Source organism: Chiloscyllium plagiosum, unplaced genomic scaffold (assembly GCF_037043375.1).
Source record: "Chiloscyllium plagiosum isolate Xiang-an unplaced genomic scaffold, Cpla_swu_hap1 HiC_scaffold_36, whole genome shotgun sequence".
Taxonomy (NCBI): domain Eukaryota; kingdom Metazoa; phylum Chordata; class Chondrichthyes; order Orectolobiformes; family Hemiscylliidae; genus Chiloscyllium; species Chiloscyllium plagiosum.
Genome location: NW_028270174.1, coordinates 14,666,607 through 14,688,929, shown reverse-complemented (window position 1 = coordinate 14,688,929; position 22,323 = coordinate 14,666,607). Strand labels below are relative to the sequence as shown.

Here is a 22,323-nt window from a genome sequence, read left to right as displayed (position 1 = left end):
TCACAATGCGCTAGAATAAGGGCGGAATGCTGCAAAGTCTGCTGACCGGAGATCTGTTAATGACAGAGAAATCCTCATTGTTGGAGATCAGGATGGAGGAGTCAGGGAGAGAGGGTGAGTAGTCATGGATTATCATCCTTGTGTTCACCTTTGATTAATCGTCTTCAACTTCTTCCACAGCCACATAACAAGCCCAGATTTGTGGCATTAAACTGGATTCCTATCTAGAAGAATTTCAGGAGCCTGGAAAGATATACCTTCCAGCTAATGCATCTACTACCAAGTTGAAATATACAGGAAACTCATCTCCACAGTGCAAGTTTAATCTTAACAACAAATGACAAGTTGAAAATTGGCCTTCTGTTAACAGTAACTTATGGACTTGATGAAATTCTGGCTTATAATATGCTATTGAACTACCTCACAGCAATGTCAATGGAGCAGGAACCTCGACAGCAGCACAAATACAGGAAGCTCAGGAGCTGCAGAGTGATGAATGAGTGATCTCCTGTTACAAGCCTGTTAATAAGACCCATGGATTTAGATGGGGACCTTATTAGATTATTGAGCATCCAGGGGCATGAACCTTCTAATCAGCATTTGCTAAACTAGCAAAATCCCCCCATTCTGGAAAGGCCATCTAATGTTGAAAGCTTGGTACTGTCTCTGTTGAAAGATTTTTTATGACTGGTTGCAAACTGGAATAGGAATAGAACTGAAATGACTGCCCATCAACACACTTAGATACAGAGGGTCATACAGTAGGGAAATAGACCCATCGGTCCAACCAGTCCATGCTGACCATGTTACCAAACTAAACTAGTCCCACCTGCCTGCGCTTGATTGATATCCCTCCAAACATTTCTTATTCATGAACTTATTTAAATGATTTTTAAGTGTTGTAACTGTATCCGCATCCACCACTTTCTCTTGAATTCCACACATGAACCATTCTCTGTGTAAATAAATTGCCCCTCATATCTTTTTTAAAATCTTTCTTCTCTCACCTTAATACAATTGCCCCTTAGTATTGAAATCCCTCACCCGAGGAAAAAGACGTCTGCCATTCACCTTATCTATACCCCTCATTATTTTATGAGCCTCTCTAAGGTCACTTCTCAACCTCCTGTGCTCCAATAAAATTGTCCCATCCTATCCAGCCTCTCCTTATAACTCAAACCCTCCATTCTGAGCAACATCCCGGTAAATCCTTTTTGGGAAATCACTCAAAGGGCAGAAAGTGGAGAAATCTGGGGAAGATATAGAAAGCGACTCAAAAAAGTCTATACATTATAGGAAGAAGTGAAATAGTGCAACAGGCATCCTACAATGGATGACTGTTTACTAACCACAACATGTGATAACCAAAGATGCAGAGCCCATTTACATTCATTGCCTCTACTATGAGCTTTCTTAAAATAAAAAAAGAGCATGAAGTAATGATCGTAAAAGAATAGCATTAACCAATCATGTGGTTACAGTTAATTTGCTACACATAAGTAGGGAGCTGTTTATGTCAAGTATAAGCTGATTACACTGAGAGACTGCCAACAGAACCTCAAGCTAATATTTGATGAAGTAATTGAATAGGTTCTCTCAGTGGGGGTCAATTACAACATTCTGGGAAATTGATCTCACTTAAAAACTGGGAAGCATGAAGCTGCAAATTGCCATCAACATCTCAGACTTCCCACTTTTCCTTTGCATGTTCTAACCTGTCATAAAGACCATCTGATCTATGAAGTCGCACACAATTGTTACACCACACTTGGAGCCATTCAGTCCATCGCATCTGTACTGGTCTTTGAACGAGCAATTCACCAGTGTCTCAAGCATGATTTTGAGTACCACTATCATCTCCACTCAGTCTCCTCTTCTCTGAGGGAGACAGAACAGTTATCTCCAACCAACCTTCATCACTGAAATTTCTCTTCCCTGGAGCTATTCCCATGAATCTTCTCTGCACTCCCCCCTAATTGTCTTCACATCTTTCCTAAGTGCAGAGCCCAGACCATAACGATAATCGAATGAAAAGGAAGAGTTTGTGATGTCTAAGTACAACCTTGTTTCTCCACAGAGCATTGACGATAAATCCAAAGACAGCAGAGCCAGTACCAGTTTAATCCAGTTGCTTATGAGTACTGTATTCCCTTGCATACTGTGGTATCAAGGGTGATTAACTTGATTCTTGCCTAATCTGAACAAACTATATTCTCTGGTAAGAAAAGAGAGTGAAATTATAAAATTAATGCTAGGCCGGTCAGAAGCTAAATCAGGAATTGCTTCTATATGCAAAGGGTACTACTATGCAATGAGAACTCTGTTTGGCAAAAATATTGTGAATCTGCAACAACTGTAGGTTTTTGGAGTTTTGTTAGGAAAAGGATTCAAAGAATATGGAACAAAGGCAGGCAAATAAGTTCCAGGTAGAGCTCAGCTGAAATCCAATTGAGTGGTGAAGCAGCTTCGACCACTGCTTTCTGTGATAAACCTATTGTAGGATGTTAGCTACCAAGCTCGGGTATCTGTAAGACAGCAAGAACAACTTCAATTTAATATACATTAGTTATATATTACTAAATAACAAAGAGATCCAAGGTGCTTCCCGGAAGCATTATAAAAGAAAAAGACACCAAGCAACAAAAAGCACTATTAGGTTAAATACCCAAAACCTTGACCAAAGGGCAAGGTTTTAAGAAGAATTGTAGAGGATGACAACATTGTAGAACAGAAGAGGTGTAAGGAAGCTAGAAGCCGAGATAACTTAAGGCACAGTCAACAATGGTGGAGCAAAGAGAAAGTTCCATGGCCATTAGGGATGCGCAATAAATGCTGGCATTTCCAGTGGCATCCACAACCCATGAAAGCAAGGAGATGTGATGTCCCAGTAGTGTTATTACTGGACTGTCAATCCGGAGACCAGGTAATATTCTAGGGACCTGGGTTTGAATCCTACCACAGTGGATAGTGGAATTTGACTTCAATAAAAATCCTGAATTAAGAGCCTAATGATGGCCATGAATCCATGGTGAGTTGTTGAAAAAAAAAATCAGGTTTATTAATGTCCTTGAGGAAAAGAAAGTGTTGTCCTTACCAGGTGTGGACTACATGTGACTCCAAACCCACAGCAATGTGGTTGACTCTTAACTGCCCTCTTGGGTTAACTGTTGGCCTAGCGAGCGATGCCCTCATCCTTTGTGGGCGGCACGGTGGCACAGTGGTTAGCACTGCTGCATCACAGCGCCAGAGATCCGGGTTCAATTCCCGCCTCAGGCGACTGACTGTGTGGAGTTTGCACGTTCTCCCCGTGTCTGCATGGGTTTCCTCCGGGTGCTCCAGTTTCCTCCCACAGTCCAAAGATGTGCAGGTCAGGTGAATTGGCTATGCTAAATTGTCCATAGTGTTAGGTAAGGGGTAAATGTAGGGTTATGGGTGGGTTGCGCTTCAGCGGGGTGGTGTGGACTTGTTGGGCCGAAGGGCCTGTTTCCACACTGTAAGTAATCTAATCTAATCTAAAAAATACAGTTAGAATACACAGAGGCCAAATATTTTGCAGGGTTGTGGGGTTAGAGGTGATAAGATTGATACAAAAAGGTAAGACTTGTTGAGGGAATTGAAAATAAGTATTTTAAAATTAAGACCTTGCTTGACTGTTAGCCAGTGGACATCAGCAAGAAGAGGATTGATAGGCGAATGGATCTTGCTGCAAGTAAAGATGTGGACAGCGAGGTTTTGGATAATCTCAAGTCAACAGTATGTAGGTTACCGGCCAGGGGGTGCATTGGAGTAATCGAGTGTAGAGAGAAAACAGATATGAAAGCAGTTTCTGCAGCAGATGAGCTGAGATAGAGGCAAAGGGTATGGTGGAGTGTCAGTGAAGCATGGGGAGTGGTGGCAAGATGGTGGTTAAAGCAGAAATGCTAACAGTTTGCAGTGATGATATACATTTATGCCTCTCTGCTACCATCTGATCTATCTGGCTCCCCGTTTCTGTAGGAGAAAGTGAGGACTGCAAATGCTGGAGATCAGAGCTGGAAAAGCCCGTTTCTGTAGGTCATTGTTATTTGTATTTCCTCATTATGTGTCAAGAAAGGTCATTTGCCCCTCTCAGATTGTCCTGGGATCTCCAGGAATGGCCATTTGATTTCCAGGCTGGGAGAAACATTGTAGGTCTATTATTTTTCGGCATCAATGTTGATTTCACCAGTTTCTTCATCTCCCCTGCCCCCATCTTATCCCAGATACAACCCTCCAACTCAGCACCGCCCTCTTGAACTGTCCTACTGTCCATTCTCCTTCCTACCTATTCGCTCCACCCTCCGCTCCAACCTATCATCATCACCCCCCAACTGCATCTACCTATCACCTTCCAAGCTACCTTTCCCTCAGCCCCACCCCTGCCCTCCTATTTTTCTCCTAGATCAACCCACATTCCTAATGAAGGGCTGATGCCCAAAACTTCGACTCACCTGCTCCTTGGATGTTGCCTGACCTGCTGTGCTTTTTGACTATTATTTTTCATTTTCATTGAACACTGTCATTTATTAGTTATAAAAATGTTCAATATGAGGTAATAGAGCCTGATGGAAACAGTAGACGAGTGAAGCTGTTGGCTAAAAGACTTTCTTCAAACAAGGCTCTCTATCCAATAATGTGTCAGGAAACTCATTGAGTTTGTTCCATTTCTCCAAGAAATTGGATTATTGGTGGGTCTGGGGATTGTAGACCTCAATACTGTGAGGGTCAAATGCCCTGTCACTGGAGATAAGGACTTTCTAACCTTTGAAGTCTAGAAACTTAGAGCATTGAATGAAGGCCACATATGTGAATACTCTGTGCCAGTGATATTCAGTTATTCCTATTCTCCCATTCCTACCCTGTAGCCCTTCAATTGATTTTTTCTCAAGTCAGAGCACCAGAGATATCCCAGGTCATAGAAGGAACATTAGGACTCAGCACTATCCTAACTAGGAGCATATAACCTACCTCAACTTCTTCAAAGCAATTTATAAGTTGGTTATTCCATCTCAAGGCATTTCATTATTTCTGGAAGAATTGGCTACCTCTGGAATCAAACAATAATTCAACGAGCAACACCAGCATGAAAGTATCAGTAGCAACAAACTTGTAGGGATTTTACTTTTGCCAAAGGGGACCTTGCAAGTTCTGAAAATCCCAATGAGCCTGTGGTTCACTATTGCAGTAACGACATCAGCAGATGGGCATATTGATGAATGCATTCAGTGAAGTCACAATGTGTAGCACAGAGATTTTGTTCGGAAGTTATAGTAACCCCAGAGTATTCACAACACGAATGTAGCTAATCAAACACTTGTGTCAAATCCTAGTGAATGCCAGATGGTGCTTGACCCTTAACGAAGCTGCTCCTTCAGAACAGTGGGGAGGCTCCTGATGAGAAACTATCTCGGTAGAAGTCTTCCCTCATTCCACTCAAAATCTGAGGTGAAGGGTGTTGCACAGAGCAGTCCCAGGAGCTGAACTTGTGACACTGACTCCCAGGCTACCAATCATTTCTGTGGTTTTGAGAAGCCTGTGTTGCGTGTACATGTATATGTGTGTGAGGAAGCAGCCCTTCATTTGCAAGGGCTGCTCCTCAAGGTTTGAACACCCTCCAGCCTCATGCCCCTGAATTTTGGTGACCAGAGCACAGAGGCTGGAGGACAGATAGACTACCAAATTCATGGGGCTGGTCTTAATCAAGGCAAAGTTGGCTGCAAATGGGTGACTGAGAGGGTCCTCTGACCTGACTGCTTGCCTCTCTTCTGGTGTCTTTGGAAAGTGAGCATACTGTGTCCTCTGGAACACCGGAGACTTCCCTCATCAGCGGAGTCAGCAGGGGTTGGAACACATCCTCACCACCAGTAAAGACATTTGAATTTGATTTGTTAATTAGAGGGGCAAATGACCTTTCTTGACACATCATGAAGAAATACAAATAACAATGACCTACAGGAATGGGGAGCCAGATAGATCAGACAGTAGCAGCGAGGCATAAATGTATACCATCACTGCAAACTGTTAGCATTTCTGCTTTAACCACCATCCTGCCACCACTCCCCATGCCTCACTGACACTCCATGTTAATTAACACATGTTAATTTGCATTGTTGCAATTTACTGTAAGGGGGTGTTAGTTTTGTAATACAGTGTATTTGTTGAGTTGCTGTATTCAAAAAGGGCACAATGAGCTAGGCATAGGAGCATACAACAAGGTGTGGTCAGAACATGAGTGTCTTCGGATAACCTGACCTTCCTCAGTTTTTTCAAGGTGCAGGTCAGTTCCATGGTTGACTCCTCCGAGGTAATGGTATCACCTTTACCCTCAGCAGATGATGATATACATTGAGGGCAGGGACTGTGTCAAGCAGACAGTGATTTTGTTTGGACAAGGTTCTCTGTGCTCTACAAAACACCTCCAAGAGTAAGAAGCTAATAATATGCTTGTTTTAATGAGATGCATTTTGTTTTAAATTACCTGTCACACGGCAGACTGGAGTTAAACTAAATCTAACATAAGGTGAATAAACAGCGATAGAGTATTCTTGCATGAGGAATTGGAGGCATGTTTTTGTTGTGAACTGTGGCCTGGAGATGGTGGATTGAAATTTTCACAAGCCCATTTCACATTAGCAGGACAGATGGAAAAGACTTTTACCTGGCAGTGTATGCATTTCTACCTACTCTTGTTTTAGTCAGTTAGCAGTTCACTCTAAGACATGGATGTATGAAATTTGGGCACAATTTTTAAATCATAGCTTTATAACAAAAAGCACTGCAGATTTTTTATGGTTAGCGTGTTATAGGTTATAGCCAGACACAATGGCTAGAATAGAGCGGCTGCCTATCTTTATAATTAAAGAGAGAAATAAAACACATCGCTCTCAAAAGCTGTAAATAACCTTTGTGTGTATGACAAATTAACAACCAGAAAAGCAGAATTCACCCCAGTGACACATATGAAAAATGAAATGTAAATGACTTCACAGATGGTGAGTACAATAATTGTCAGATATGTGTACAAAAAGACACCAGTAATTTTTGTACAGGGTAAATACTGTGAATCATCCATCATTTTTGAAGGCACATGCTTCATATGTACATCAACATTGATGGTGATATCAGATTGTCTGATTGTTTAATGGGTTGGTAAGAGTGTAAAGTTGGTCAGGTGTAAGTTGTGCTCAGAGTGCCTTAGGCACAGCGTAAATTAGCTCCTGTTTTGTCAAATTTCAAATGAACAGTGTTCCGTGAAAATACATAGAAAACAATGGAATCCCTGCAGTGCGGAAGTAGGCCATTCAGCCCATTGAGTCATACTGCTTCACTTAGACTCACTCCCTGTCCTATAAAACTGCATTTTCCACAACTAGTCTACTAACTTACACACCTCTGGACACTGGGCAATTTAGCATGGCCAATCCAACTAACCTGCACAACTTTGGATAGTGGGAGGAAACGTACACAGATACAGGGAGAATGCGCAAACTTTACACACAGAGTCACCTGAGGTTGGAATTGAACCCAGGTCCCTGGCAACATGAGGCAACAGCACTAACTACTAAGCCACCATGTTACCCAGAAAAATATCTATTGAATCACAGCTGCATTTAGATTAACTTGGAAGGAGCTTTTTGCCAGTTGTTCAAAATGCTGACAACGTATCAATCAAACAGCTTTGTGCTCTGACTCTATACACTTTAATGATGATGGCTGAAAAGGAAGCAAATCCTCCATTCTGGTTTGTGGGAGGTCCTGATCCAAGATCTGCGGGTTAAAGAGGGGCCCATGAAGACCCACAATAATAGTCAATGTGAATGTCAGATACTATGAAAAGCAGCCATAGGTGGACAGAAGACATCAGAGGAGTGGGATATCTGGATCTTTGAGGGACCGGATGTTGCAGCTGATTCAGTCCTGTCTACTTCCCTTTGGGTGGTTTAGGTTATTCTAGGCATCCAATCCTAGCCTTTAGGTGAGGCAGGGTGAAAGGATAGTATGTAATTGGATGAGGAAATTAATCCATAGTACTACAATAAGCATTGCACATAGAGCTGCCCCACCATTGCCCCATTACACCGCAACCCTCCCCACCCCCCAACACCATGTGTCAACCAACAACCATCCCTTAGCAGTTGGTGAGCTCAGTTTGTAACACAGAATGATGATAATAGTCCACCTTTGTCACATCACCCTTTGTCTGAGACATGGTGACTCCATGTTCAATCCAACATCATTGATCTTACTGTCTAATGAGAGCGCGGCCTGTGGTCTTTGGGACTATGCCAACTTCCACTTCACTTGTATTACCTCCCATGCACCCACACTCACTGTCCAAACAAGCAGAAAATTGGAACAATGTTGAGGGAGACTCTCCTCTCCTGGACTCGTTTAGACTTGCTGTCTCCCAGTTGAAATCAGTACTTCCTTCCCTCCACCCAAATCCTCTGGCAGAGAATGGACCTCACAGCAACGTACACCTTTTTCCTGATGACCCGTGGGCACACATGGAACTGGGAAGTGAAATACGGAAATTGCCTTTAGAATATTACAGAAGTTTGTTTCCAGACCCAAGGGAAATATTAATGTTGATGTTGAACGTCAATGTGTAGAGATAGTGATAGGTTCTATAAGTTCAGGTTGTCGCACACTGGTATGGGACCAGTGCACAGCAGGAAGGATGTACTGATGGTTGTTGGAGAGCCTCGGGGTAGCTTTGACTGAAAGTCCTGCTCCTTGAGGCATGAGTCTGGTAGTCAGTGGCTAACTCTCAGGTAATTCCCTTTTGTTTGTTTCTCAGAGGGCTGTGAGTCTTTGTAAATCCCTTCCTCAGAAAGCAGTGGATGAAGAATCCATAAACATTTTGAAGGCATAGACAAAGAGATTCTTCATTACTGAGGGAATAGAAGAATGTCGGCGACATGCAGGAATATAGAGTTGAGGTTAAACTCCAATCATTGAATGGTGGAACAAGCTCAATAGGCTGAATGGCCTCCACTTGTTCCGTGTTCATATGTTCTTGCCCTCTAATTAATTCTTGTCCCCAAACCTTCCTGGCACTGCCAGTTGCTCCTTAAGAGGTGCTTATGCAGCACAAGTTATAAATAAACAATTCAGGATACCTTCTTGCGGTTGTAGGGTTTATCCCACCTCTCTAGAGATTTGAAGTGCTGCTTTAATCTAATTGAATCTAGGAGGAACCTATTCATTGTATCCACACACTGTCTGATGTTTGTGATGCCAGTGGTGGTAGCTGGAGAGGGGTTGTGGGGAAGGGTTTATGACTGACATTAACAACCATAGTGACCTCTTGGTCTGCCAGAAATCCTTTAGATAGTGGTAATACAACAGACTCTCAGAAGGTAAGAGTATTGTGGCTCCAAGTTAGGTGGTCTTCTGTGGTGGTCCAGCATCATCTGAACCATGATCAAGTGAAATCAAGAATGATTTGAATGTGTAAAAAGGTCATTATTACTCACAATGATGTCCTTAGGAGCTGTACCTGCATCTCTTGCGAACTCTGTGGTCTGCGCTATCTTCTCAAGCAGTTTCCTCCTTTCAAGGTCAATGTGGTGTAAACGTTGGCCTGGTGGCACACACCAGGGTTAACATTAGCCACCTGCACAAAAACTCAATGGAGTTGGTGGCACAGTGCAAGAGGCCAAGAGTAAATGTGGTCTGCAGCCCATGCTCCAATACCTAAGACCCAGGGACACCATGGCTGTTGCAACGTATTTAATGAAGGCAGGTTCCCTTGCACATCCAGAAATGTTTGGACCTCGGTCCAATAACATAATTTACAAGGTTCCCAGGCTGGGCATTAGATGGCTAAGGTGCCAGCATAGCTGTCTATCTTTCAGCTCCAGGAATTATTTTTCTTTGATGGGATGTTGGCATTACTGGCAAGGCTAGAGTTTGTTGCCCATCCTTATTTGCCCTTGAACTGAATGGATTGCTAAGTCACTTTGGACAGTGGTTAAGAGTCAATCTCATTGATGTGGCTCTAGATTCCTTACCGGGTCTAGGTCACAGAGTAGGATAGCAGGTTTGCTTCCCTGAAGGTCATTTTTTAATGACAATTGATTATACTTCCAACGGTCAACATGACTGAGATCAGTTTTCAATTCCACATTTTAGCAATTGAATTAAAGTCTGCTATGGTGGAATTTAAATCCATGAACCCATAACGTTAGCCGAGGCATCTGGATTGCAAGTCCAGTGAAATTTGCCCACCGTCACCACTTGAACCTCACCCGACCATATGCAGGTAAATTAGCAGAATACCTTCATGGTAACTCTTCAAGCCTTCTTCAACAACATTCCCTAAAACTTGCAACCTAGGAGTGTCAAGTTAGTGATAATAGCCTACTAATCAACTGCCTGTCTGGATTTGATTAACTCCATGAATTTAACTGTTTGAAACAGTAAAATGCATTGTAAGTTATGAAGCAGCGAACCATTTCTGTTGGTAGCTGGTGGGCAGAGTCACAGCATTGTGTATGCACAGCAGTTGAAGTTTGTTGAGGTGAATGCTCTTGAAGAGAAAACACATGCACAACAGGAAGGACAAAGGCAGCAGATTTATTGGATCACCACCACCCCCAAATTACCTCCAATTCACACAACATCCCAACTTGGACAGATAACACCAATACTTCATTTTCATTAGGTCAAAATCTTGGAATTCTCTATTATCTGACAACATTGTGGAAGCACTTACATCACACAGGACAGCCACAATTCAATAGAAAGGTGCACCATCACCTTATCATTAGCAATGATGGATGGGCAATAAACACAGAGCGTGCCGTTGAGGGAAAAATGAGTTCTTAAAATGATCTTTCCTTGTCAAAAGAGTTGCTGTGTTAGATTGAGAATGAAACATAAAGGGAAGCAGAGAGCAAGAGGCTACTGGCTGTGCTGTTTGGCAAAAGAAAGCTGAACAGGAGCGAGCAAAAAATAAAACAAGGAACTAATGTGAAGTGGAGATGTTTGTTACAGCAAAACAATGACCCCTGACATTGATTCATTCATCTCTCACTCTCAATATTCTCTTCCTTTCTCGGGGATAATTCTAATCCCCTTGGCATCTCAGTGTGTCCAGTCAGATTTTTAATGGAGTTTTTCTCTCTCTGATCCCATCGTACTCTATTTTAGCTCAGTCTTTGCTTTTGTCTTCTGAATTGGATTCTGACTTCATTTCATTTCTCTTCCTCTGTCTTTTCAATCTTCCCTTTTATTGTTGCTACCTGCAGCTCCTCTCATATAATTCAACATTTTGCTGCTCTGGATTTCTTCCAGTGAGCCTATCATCTCCTTCCCCTGTAAGTCTGCATAGAACAATAGATAAACGTAACTAAAATTTTAATTACACTGAAGAAAATGGTTTTTGAATTAACATTGATAGGTGTAATTTTCCCTGCCATAACATTTACTGCATGGTCTTCATCATTTCATGTCTTCACAGTTGACCCTTTGGAGAAAACTGTTAAGTGGCCAATGGGTATACAAAGTAACATACAGTCTGACACATTGCAAACTGTTTCCTCCTTTCAATGCTTCTCTATACCAAGCTGCTAGAGCTTCTTTCTATCAATTTAAGGGACCATTCATCCTGCATTAAGAATACATACTTGTGGAATATGAGAATTAGAAAGCAGAAGATTTGGACCATTCCTGAGTTGCAAAGGATTGATCATATAACTTTTTGACACACAAAAGCCAAAAAATTAAGGATTGCCCATTGTTTACAAAAACTCAAGTGACTTTGGGAGAAAAGTTTTTAAAAGAGAGATATGAGATTGTTTTATGACTTTACTTGCTGGACAAACAGACTGAAATTTGAAGGCTCCCCATACTGAAGGTTGGGAGAAAGTGAGGAGTGCAGATGCTCGAGATCAGAGTCAGAAAGGGTGGCGCTGGAAAAGTACAGCCAATCAGGCAACATCCGAGGAGCAGGAGATTCAACCTTTCGAGCGTAAGCTCTTCATCAGGAATGTGGGGGGGGTGGGGGCAAGGGGCTGAGAGATATCCCCATCCATTTATCTGTCAGCCCCGTTGGGGCCCCCACTCCTGCTTTTCCAGCACCACACTTTTTGACTCGTGCTGAAGATTGCATAGTAACAACTTCTGACTTTTGGGGCTGAATTTTCCCCAAGCCCTGAACAGTATGGTTGCCCTGAGTCAAAATGTTTTAAGGGAGACTGAAGAAAGGAGAGCAATAGTGGTTAGAAATGAAAGTTTTAGAAGTTTCTACTGGATGGCTAACTTGCCATGTGAAAAAGGCAAGTTAAACGTCTCTCGCATGGATTGTGGCTAATGATTTCAGTGATGTGGGAAATGAGAATGGACAATTTTACAGAGCTAGGAATAACTAATGTTTACAGTGACAGGTAGGATTGAGGTAATGTTGACACTGGTGGACCCTCTGCATTCCCCTATGCCAGCTGTTTGAGAGGAGGTGGTTTCACAGTTAGTAGCGGTACCAACCCATCCAGCCAAGGGGCATCTAGGACTGTTCAGAGCCAGGGGTTGGGGTGGATACATATCAATTCTGGACTGTGCTCTAGGCACATTCCCTCCCTCCTTCCAAGATGAGGGTACAGGAAAACTGTAGATAGGTTCCACTCCCCCACAATTCCCACATCACCACCATCACCTTACCACTCCCCCCCCCACTTACCACCCCTACCTCACCAACACCTTACCAACCCCTTCACTTACCACCCCAACCTCACCACCTCCACCTTACCACTCTCCCCTCACTTACCACCCCAACCTCACCACCTCCACCTTACCACTCTCCCCTCACTTACCACCCCAACCTCACCAACACCTTACCAACCCCTTCACTTACCACCCCAAACTCACCACCTCCACCTTACCACTCTCCCCTCACTTACCACCCCAAACTCACCACCTCCACCTTACCACTCTCCCCTCACTTACCACCCCAACCTCACCACCTCCATCTTACCACTCTCCCCTCACTTACCACCCCAAACTCACCACCTCCACCTTACCACTCTCCCCTCACTTACCACCCCAACCTCACCAACACCTTACCAACCCCTTCACTTACCACCCCAAACTCACCACCTCCACCTTACCACTCTCCCCTCACTTACCACCCCAAACTCACCACCTCCACCTTACCACTCTCCCCTCACTTACCACCCCAACCTCACCACCTCCACCTTACCACTCTCCCCTCACTTACCACCCCAACCTCACCACCTCCACTTTACCACTCTCCCCTCACTTACCACCCCAACCTCACCAACACCTTATCAACCCCCTCCCACTTACCACCCCAACCTCACCACCACTACCTTACCACTCTCCCCCCGCTTACCACCCCAACCTCACTACCACCTCACCATCCCTACTTCACCCCCACCACTACTCCCACAGTGGTGGCATTGCCACTTTTTGAATTGAAGCTTTAAAAGGTTGTTGAGAGCACATCTCCATGTTATAGAATCATAGAGTCATACAGACAAAGGAAAACAGACTCTATGGCCCAATTTATCCATCCTAGCCAGGTTTGCTGGTCCCATTTGCTTGCATTAGGCCTCTAAACCCTTTCTGTTCAAATCATCATTCAGATGTCTTTTAAATGTTGCAATTGTACATGCATCTACCAATCCCCCTGGCAGCTCGTTTCAACCATGCCCACCCTCTGCATGAAAAAGTTGCCCTTAGGTCTCTTCTAAATCTTTTCACTGTCACCTAAAACCTATGCCATTGGCTATTGACCTTACTTAAGCCCCTCATGATTTTATAAACCTCTATAAGGTCACCCCTCAGCCTCTTACACTCTAGGGAAAAAAGTCACAGTCTATCCAGCCTTTCCTTATAAGTCAAACCTTCCAACCTCAGTAACAATCTTTTTTGCACCCTTTCCAGCTAAATAACATCCTTTCTATAGCAACCAGAGTTTTATGCAGTATTCCAAATGTGACCTTACTAATGTCTTATGCAGCTGTAACACGGTGTCCCCAGTCCTGTACTCATTTCTCTGACCAATGAGGGCAAGTGTGCTACTGCCTTCTTCACTGCTCAGTCTACCTGTGATGCCAAGGTAAAACGCACCACCACCCCGAGGTTCTCTGTTCGATAACACTCCCCAGGGCCCAACCATTAACTGTCTAAGTCCTGTCTTGATTTGTCTAATCAAAATGCAACATCTCTCATTTATCTGAATTAAACTCCACTTTCCATTCTTCGCCCACTGGCCTAGTTGATCAAGATCCTGTTGAACCTTTATATTACCTTCTTCACTGTCCACTACACCACCAATTTTGGTGTCATCTGCAAACTTACTAACCATGCTTCCTACCTTCTCATCCAAATCATTTATATAAATGGCAAACAACAGTGGACTCAGCACCATTCCTTGTGGCACATTCAGGCTTCCAGTCTGAAAAACAATCCTCCACCAGCTTCTGTCTCCTACCTTCAAGCCAGTTTTGTATCCAAGTCAGCTAGCTCTCCCTGGATTCCATGTGATCTAACCTTACTAACCTGTCTACCATGCAGTTTTAGATTACATTCCCTACAGTGTGGAGATGGGCCCTTCGGCCCAACAAGTCCACACCGAGCCTCCGAAGAGTAACCCATCCAGACCCATTTCCCTCTGACTAATGCACCTAACTCTATGGGCAGTTTAGCATGGCCAATTCACCTGGACTGCACATCTATGGACTGTGGGAGGAAACCGGAGCACCTGGAGGAAACCCACACAGACACGGGGAGAATGTGCAAACTCCACACAGACAATCGCCCGAGGCCAGAATCGAACCGAGGACCCTGGTGCTGTGTTCTTAAGGTTAAACGGATCAAAGGGTATGCGGAGAGAGTGGGAACAGGGGACTGTGTTGTTTGATCAGTTATGATCATACTGAACAAGCTGAAAGGGCCAAATGGCCTACTCATGCTCCTATTTTCTATGTTTCTAAAATATCAAAGTCTGAATGTTCGCTCAGGAGTCAGGTTCGGGACTTTAAAATGTTTCTGAACTTTGATTTTCCACCACTGCTGCCATTTCTGCCCTTGTGTCAGAGGAGAAACGAGGTGCAGCAGGAAGATTCCTTTTGTAATTTGTTCTAAATTGTGCATGTGGTGGGGAATTTTGTTTATCTATTTGGTGACTCCAGAATGTAGCCAAAATTATGTTCTCCAGCCAAAGCCTGTAGTGAAGCTGCAAGCACAGGCTGCACTTACCAATGACTAACTCTCCTGATGCAGTCAATGATCCAGGGTCACGCAATCCCAGAATATTTCCATTCAGCTTGTGGAATTCCCACTTGTGGAAGAGAGGAAGAGTTGGAAAATCGCAATCCAAAGACCTTTCATAATGGAACTAGTCAGCTTCTGAATCAGTTTAAATGGCCCCTCGATTGCAAACTTCCACTTTGTCGTTAACTAAAACTAAAACTTGAATTTTACATGGTGGGAAAATCATAAACCATTTCATTTATAAAAATAACTCTTCTCTACATTTGCATTTATTCATTGTAAATGTAGTGGGTTGGGGAACAAAATGGGGCTGTTCAACTGGTACATGGTAAGACATCAATTTGGGAATGCAGATTCCGTTGACTTTCTGGTTGGTGGAGGAAGGTGATAAGTTATTCATGAAGACATGTTGGTAGGATGGGGGTGAAGTTGGTGCAGTCAGGAGATGGTATGGTGACCCTCCATGAATGTGTCCAACTAGAGTTAGCAACCCATTCTGAAACAGGGTCAGAGCACTGAGGCAGGACAGCACAGCATCCTACTCAGAATCTAGAATTATAGAATTCCTACAGTATGGAAAGAGACCATTTGGCCCATTGAGTCTGCACCGACACTCCAAAGAGCATCCCACCCTGTCCCCGTATTTCCCGTGGCTAACCAATTTAGCCTGGACACAATGGGCATTTTGTTTTTTCCTTTCTTTTAAAACATGGCCAATCTACCTAAGCTGCACATCATTTGACAGTGAGAGGAAACCAGGGCACCCAAAGGAAGCCCACACAGTCCCAGGGAGAATATGCAAACTCCACACACACGGAGAGTCACTCACACCTTGAATCGAACCTAGGTCCCTGGCGCTGAGTCCGCAGTGTTACGCTTCTAGAGAAATGATAACTGTTCAGCAGCAGTGACAGAACATTCTCTTCTTGCGAATGACTTTATAATGCATTTTAACAATCTGCTTTCGTACCTGAAAGGTTTTCCCTCAATCACAAAAACAGATGTGTTTTTCATTAAAATCATTTAGATTAGACTAAACGGGGAGAGTAGTTTATTTCTTCTTCACAGTTACATCTCACTCAAGAAATGATAATTGATCTTCGAGATGACTTCAGGTTTCATTTTGCTTTGAGTCACCCAAGGAGCCAGTGAAAGAAATTGAGTTTCTTTGTTGAAGAGCCAGTGGTGGAATTGCTGGATTAATTTCCACCTTCAGCAAAGCAAATGTTCCCACTGAACAACCAGGGAATTGCTTGCTCTGCTACCTCACATTTACTAATCAGAACATAGAAAGGAAACTGTCACAATATATCTCAATAAAGACATAGTTCCTCTGGTACTGTGCACCAGTGCTGACTTCCAGAGATGTGACCAGGCCTGTCTATTTGTTATGCAATGGTTGTGTGGGGAGCTGGGAGGGAGAAGCCGTAGTACTGATCGTTTGTCCTTTCTCCATATGTCTTCACTGCTGTGACAGTTGCTCGAGCAGATGCCTCTCACACCGGATGGCCTGATGACTTTCCAGACATTTTGCAATGCTGTGTCATGGTTCTCCAAGGCCAGTGTCGAGACCAAACTCCGAGGTAAGGCCCACCACGTGGCTACTGGGCAAGTGTGTAAAGGACAAGAAGCATATGAGCTGGCCAGCTGATCCAGTTAAGTGAAGATGACCTTTGATGGAAGAGCGTTCTATTAATAGGTTCCTGGTGTCTTTGCTGACAGTGTTTTGAAGAATAGTCTGAGTCTGGGTGGGCTAGAGAATGGGGCTGGGTGGAAGCACGGAAGAAAATAAAACACCTTTACTTTGATTCAAACTAAAACAGATATTTGACGCACTGAAAGGCAGGAGAAAAGATTGTGTTGACAAGCAAGTACAGGTACACAGTACTTTATCCAAAATCCTTGGGGCCAGTTTTTTTTGGATTTTGGATTTTGGAATTTTTCAGATTTCAGAATAAATGACATTTCACAGTGAAATGAAAAGAATCTTACTTAACAGCAGACCCGCGTGTGACTTGTACGAGCGCTGAGACACAATTGACGCCCGCCAGTGCTGGGCCACACCGTCACATCACATCACATCTGAGTGACGTGGGTCGAGTGGGTGTGAAGCTGGGTCACCTGTTCGCACGCCAAACAACCTTATCATACAGAAAAATACTTCATGAAATAAACTTTGGATTTTGGAGCTTTTCGGATTTCGGAATTTCGGATAAAGGATTGTGTACCTGTAATAAGTAAAACAGTGTTTGGCATCTTTGGTAGGAGGATGCAAATTGGTCCTCATTGTGCCCGTTCAGACAAGTAATGTCGATCCATATAACTAGATAAACACACAGAAGAAGGGGAAGGCAGTGGAGTAGGAGTTGCACTACAGCAGAAACTTAAGTTCAATAAAATTTGGAATTAAAAGATAGCCTTTTGGTGACCATGTAGCAAACCCATCTTGTTCACTCCTGTCCTTTAAAGGAGGAAATCCTTGCCTGGTCTAAACTGCACAGCATGATGTGATTGACTCATAACTTCTCTCTAAAACAGCCAAGCAAGCTACTCAGTATTAAGGCTTATGAGTTAATGTAATGTCTGGCCCTGTGTATAGCGGAACCTCAATTATCCGTAGGACACGGGCAGGGAGTATTTTGTTCGATTAATTGAATTTCGGATAATCGAATGCCAGACAACATAGTTTGGCTGAGCATCGGGACATTGTGATTTTGCCGGATAATCCGATATTCAGGTAATCGAATGCCGGATAATCAAGGTTCCTCTGTATTTTATATCTGCCATAATTGAGACCACTAGCAGCAGGGATTGACAGTGAGGGAAGGTGCTGAGCAGGGGAGCTTGAGCAGACTCTCTCTGGACAAGAAGGTGCATTTGTCCAGGAGAGTCCTCATGGGGAGAGAGAGAAAAAAATTTAGATTTCCTTAGACAGATGTGATACCAGATTCAATTCCATCTAATTACACTGTTTTCCTGTCTTAACCTTAATTTCCCTTAATATTTGGTGAAACAATGAGTCCCTGTTTCTTGGTCTTTAGGCTGTCCATGTGCTTAAAATCTCATATTACACACGATTGAGAAACCTGAAAGGGGAGAGTGAATATGATTTCATCAGAGTAGCAGAAATTCATATCTAGTTCCTAATATCTAATAAACCAGTTTTTGTTTGAATGCACAGTGACTCAGTAATCTCTCTGAACCAATATACAACACCCCCAACCCTCTCTCACAATTGTGACCTGACTTCAAAAGTTATGTTGTAATTAAAATTCAATAAAGCTGGAGAGAGTGCACCTTCCTTTTCAGTGCCCACTTCCCCACATAACTTATCATTGCAGTCTGGTGCTACTTCCAAGATATAAAGCTTCTGCCTGACCCTCCAGCTTAAAGAGCGACTCTCTTTGACCCAGTTTGGACGGTGAGCTACCCTTTGGCCACAAATGGGGGCCCCAGTGAAAATCACAATGAGTGACTGTTAGCCCTGCACTGCTGATTTCTGGCCCCCATGTCAACCCAACAGCAGGTATCAGAAGCTCACAGGAAAAATCCTGCCCCTCATTTTGAGAGGACCCTCAGACCCCCCGATTATTCCTCTGGTCAGTACTCATCACTTGTGCAGAAGGGTGGAATAAACCCATGGTCTAAGGATACATGTTCTCAGGCATCATGACATTTTTCTGTTGTTGGACTTAGCATGAAAGGAAATTAGCTAAGTGTGGATATTTGTCCTGTACAAAGATTGAATACTGTTGTATAGTTAGATGCTATGCTGAAAAATGTGTTGCTAGAAAAGCGCAGCAGGTCAGGTAGCATCCAAGGAGCAGGAGAATTGACATTTCGGGCATAAGCCCTTCTTCAGGGCTTCTCCTGCTCCTTTGATGCTGCCTGACCTGCTGCGCTTTTCCAGCAACACATTTTTCAGCTCTGATCTCCAGCATCTGCAGTCCTCACTTTCTCCTAGTTAGATGCTATGTTCTGTAAGAGGAGGAAAGTCGACGTTTCGGTCAAAAGCCCTCCATCAGGAACCGAAACATTGATCTTCCTGCTCTTCGGATGCTGCCTGACCTGCTGTGTTTTTCCAGCACCAGACTTTTGACTCTAATCTCCAGCAGCTGCAGCCCTCACTTTCACTATGGTCTATAAAGTTGAAATCTTTGCAACCTCGCCCCTAGTCACAGAGTTCCAGATAGAATATGTCTGAGGTTTATGGGGAATCAAGGATGATGGGGAAAAGGCAGGAAAGTGGAGATCAACCATGATCTTATCAAATGGTGGAGCAGTCTGGATGGGCTGAATGGCCTGTTTCTGCCCCTATGTCTTGTGGGTTTTATGACCTATCACACTTTCTGCTCAAAATATTCCAATCATTTGCTATTGAGTCTATCACAGAAGACAGGAGATTTGAGGCTATAGTTCAAGCTAGCATTTCACATCAGTGGTACTGACTTTCAAATCAGGGTCCCTCCTGCCCTCTGAGGTAGAGGTGAAAGATCCCAGTCACTTTTTTTTAGACAAAGGGAGGAACTCACTCTGGTGTCTGTTGTATGAGATAAACAGTTAACCCATTGTGCTGCAGAGCTAACATTGACCAGGACATTGGCAAAATCCACGTGCTCTTCATTGCATCCTGCCATATGGGATAGGTGGGATCTTAACATTAGCCCGCTGTGAAATGTTCATGCAGTTTTGATGTTTGGGAGGAGATGTGGGGTTGAAGGCAAGGAGGTGGGTAGGACCCCTTTTCAGGATAGTCTTGTGGTTGCTCCTGCAGCCAGGCAGGTGGTTTCACATCACTTTGGCACATAGCTTCACCAGCCCTTCCATCGAAACCAACCTCTACAAAACTGACACTAACAGGAGACCAAAACCATAACCTTCAGGCATGCACCAGCTTGCTCAGAAACAGGGTAAAGAAAACCCAAAAAATGTTGGATCCTCAGTGACTTCTATTGACTTCATTCCTTCGTTAACCTATTTAATAATTCCAATGGCACTCTTTAATCAGTAGTAACATATGTGCTTATGAAATAATAAAAAAAAAATTAAAAGTGCATCTATTATTCCATTCTCAATGAAAAAAAACTGTTAATCATTGTTGGAAATATCTAAAATATATTTATATGTTTTACATAGTTCTTCCGATTTTGAATTAAAGCTTTATAATAGATTTTTTTCTGATTAAATACAGAACAGGGAACGTTATCCATTCCCACAGTCAGTATGGTAGAAACCTAAATATTTCTAAACTAGCACAAATTTAGTTACATTTGACCTATTTTTACACATAAGGAAAAATAGACATATTTCAAATGCCAACACCTTGCTCTGAAAGGACATAACAATTCCAAGTCCTATGGTATTCTTGATCCAGCAAGATCATGCTTAGTTGTATGAGATTTAAGTTGTTCAAACAGCATAGAATAGTCTTTCCCTGCTGCACCATCCGTTGCTTAGCAACTCTGTCTGACTCTTACAAAATACCAATTAGGATGACACAGTTGTCATCAGTCAAAATTAAATTAACAAAACTTCTCCCTCTTTAAAGGGGCACAAATCAATAAACTCAAATTTATGAATGAAACAAAAGGACACTTACTGAATTAAATCACAATCCTGCTGTCACCTGTCCATGACAGCCCGTCCGGTTTGGGGAAGGCCTTAAGCCTAACTACATTCCACATGAGGATATAGCAGTGTAACCATGGCAGCCAGCCTGGCTGCATAACTCATTACCCAAGCCCTGCCCAGACTTCTGGTTGGACACTTTGGCCAGACCAAGAAGCAGTCCCACCAACAGGTCTCACACAAGGTGACAGATAATGAAAACTGGGAACAAGGCCTCCATCACAGGGTAGAAGAGGGTCTGCACTCTCATATGTTGGGAGTATCAGTGAGATGATGATAGTTTGTAATCCAGAGATTCATGAGAGAATACTTGCTCAAATCCCAACATGGAAGCTGGTGAATTTACATTCAATTAGTAAATAAATTAACTTAATTAATAAAAATTTGACTTTGAAAGCTAGTCTCAGAAATGGTACCGTGAATCCATCATTAATTTGTCTTAAAAACACAACTGGTTCACTAATGCCCTTTAGGGAAGGAAATCTGCCAATCTTACATAGGTCTGGCCTACATGCAATTATGCTCTAAAATAACCTATCAAGCCACTCAATTCAAGGGTAATTGGGATGGCAATAACATCCACAACTAGTGAAAGAATTAGTGCAGAAGGAGCACACAGTTTGAATATAGATTAGATTACTTAGCTTTTATTGTGATTGGCCCATGTCTGGTTAAGTTACAGGTGGCTAAGATAGGAAAAGCAAATGGAAAGAGGTTTGTCTTCAGACATTTATTGACCCATAAGGATTTTATTGTCAAAGCTTTATATTCAATAGAATTCTCTACACTTTGATTGGATTGACTTGCACATGGTTGATTTTTGCCTTCACTGCTTGGGAGGTATCCTGGGAGAATGATGTGCCCACCTGGTTACCATTCTGTACTTAGACCAGAGAGAATATCCAATCTAATAGAGAGAATGGGGCTGAAAAGAGAGATGGAAATTTGGAAGAGAGGGGCTATCAAATCGAAATAAATCTGAGAAGTGTCAGTTTCTGCATGGTAATATTTCAAGAGGTTACAATTATGGCATGAAGTGAATTAGTTAAAAACAAATGAACACTACCTCACCATTCTGCTACTGTCCCCACCCCACTCCCCTCCCCCCCTTTTATCTGTAACTCGCCCTACCCGCACATCTAGTCGTAAACAAGGGATATACCCGAAAGATTGACTTCTCCATCTCCTCATGCTGCCTGGCTTGCTGTGTTCTTTCAGTCTCCTGTTTGTCTCCGAAGGAGATTCATGGTCAGAGCTAGAATTTGAGCTCAATCAAAGGCAAAAGAAGCAGCGAGGCTTCCAAACTTACTCTGTCTCTATCATACCAACTCAGTGTCACCTGTCTGAGGCAGAAGAGTGTTACTTAGACCCAAATCACATGAGTTTATGCAAGTTTGGTCATCCTATTTATCCTAGTTGGGAGTCAAGAACCAGAGA

General features: G+C 43.0%; 1 protein-coding gene across 1 annotated transcript in view; it reads left to right on the top strand.

Moving 5' to 3' along the window:
* Positions 1-22,323, top strand: part of LOC122539256 (uncharacterized) — a 109,108-nt gene that overhangs the window by 30,699 nt on the left and 56,086 nt on the right. The window contains exon 3 of the mRNA XM_087979812.1: positions 16,736-16,841. Coding sequence (XP_087835938.1) covers positions 16,736-16,841 — 106 coding nt within the window. The remainder of the gene's footprint in view (positions 1-16,735; positions 16,842-22,323) is intronic.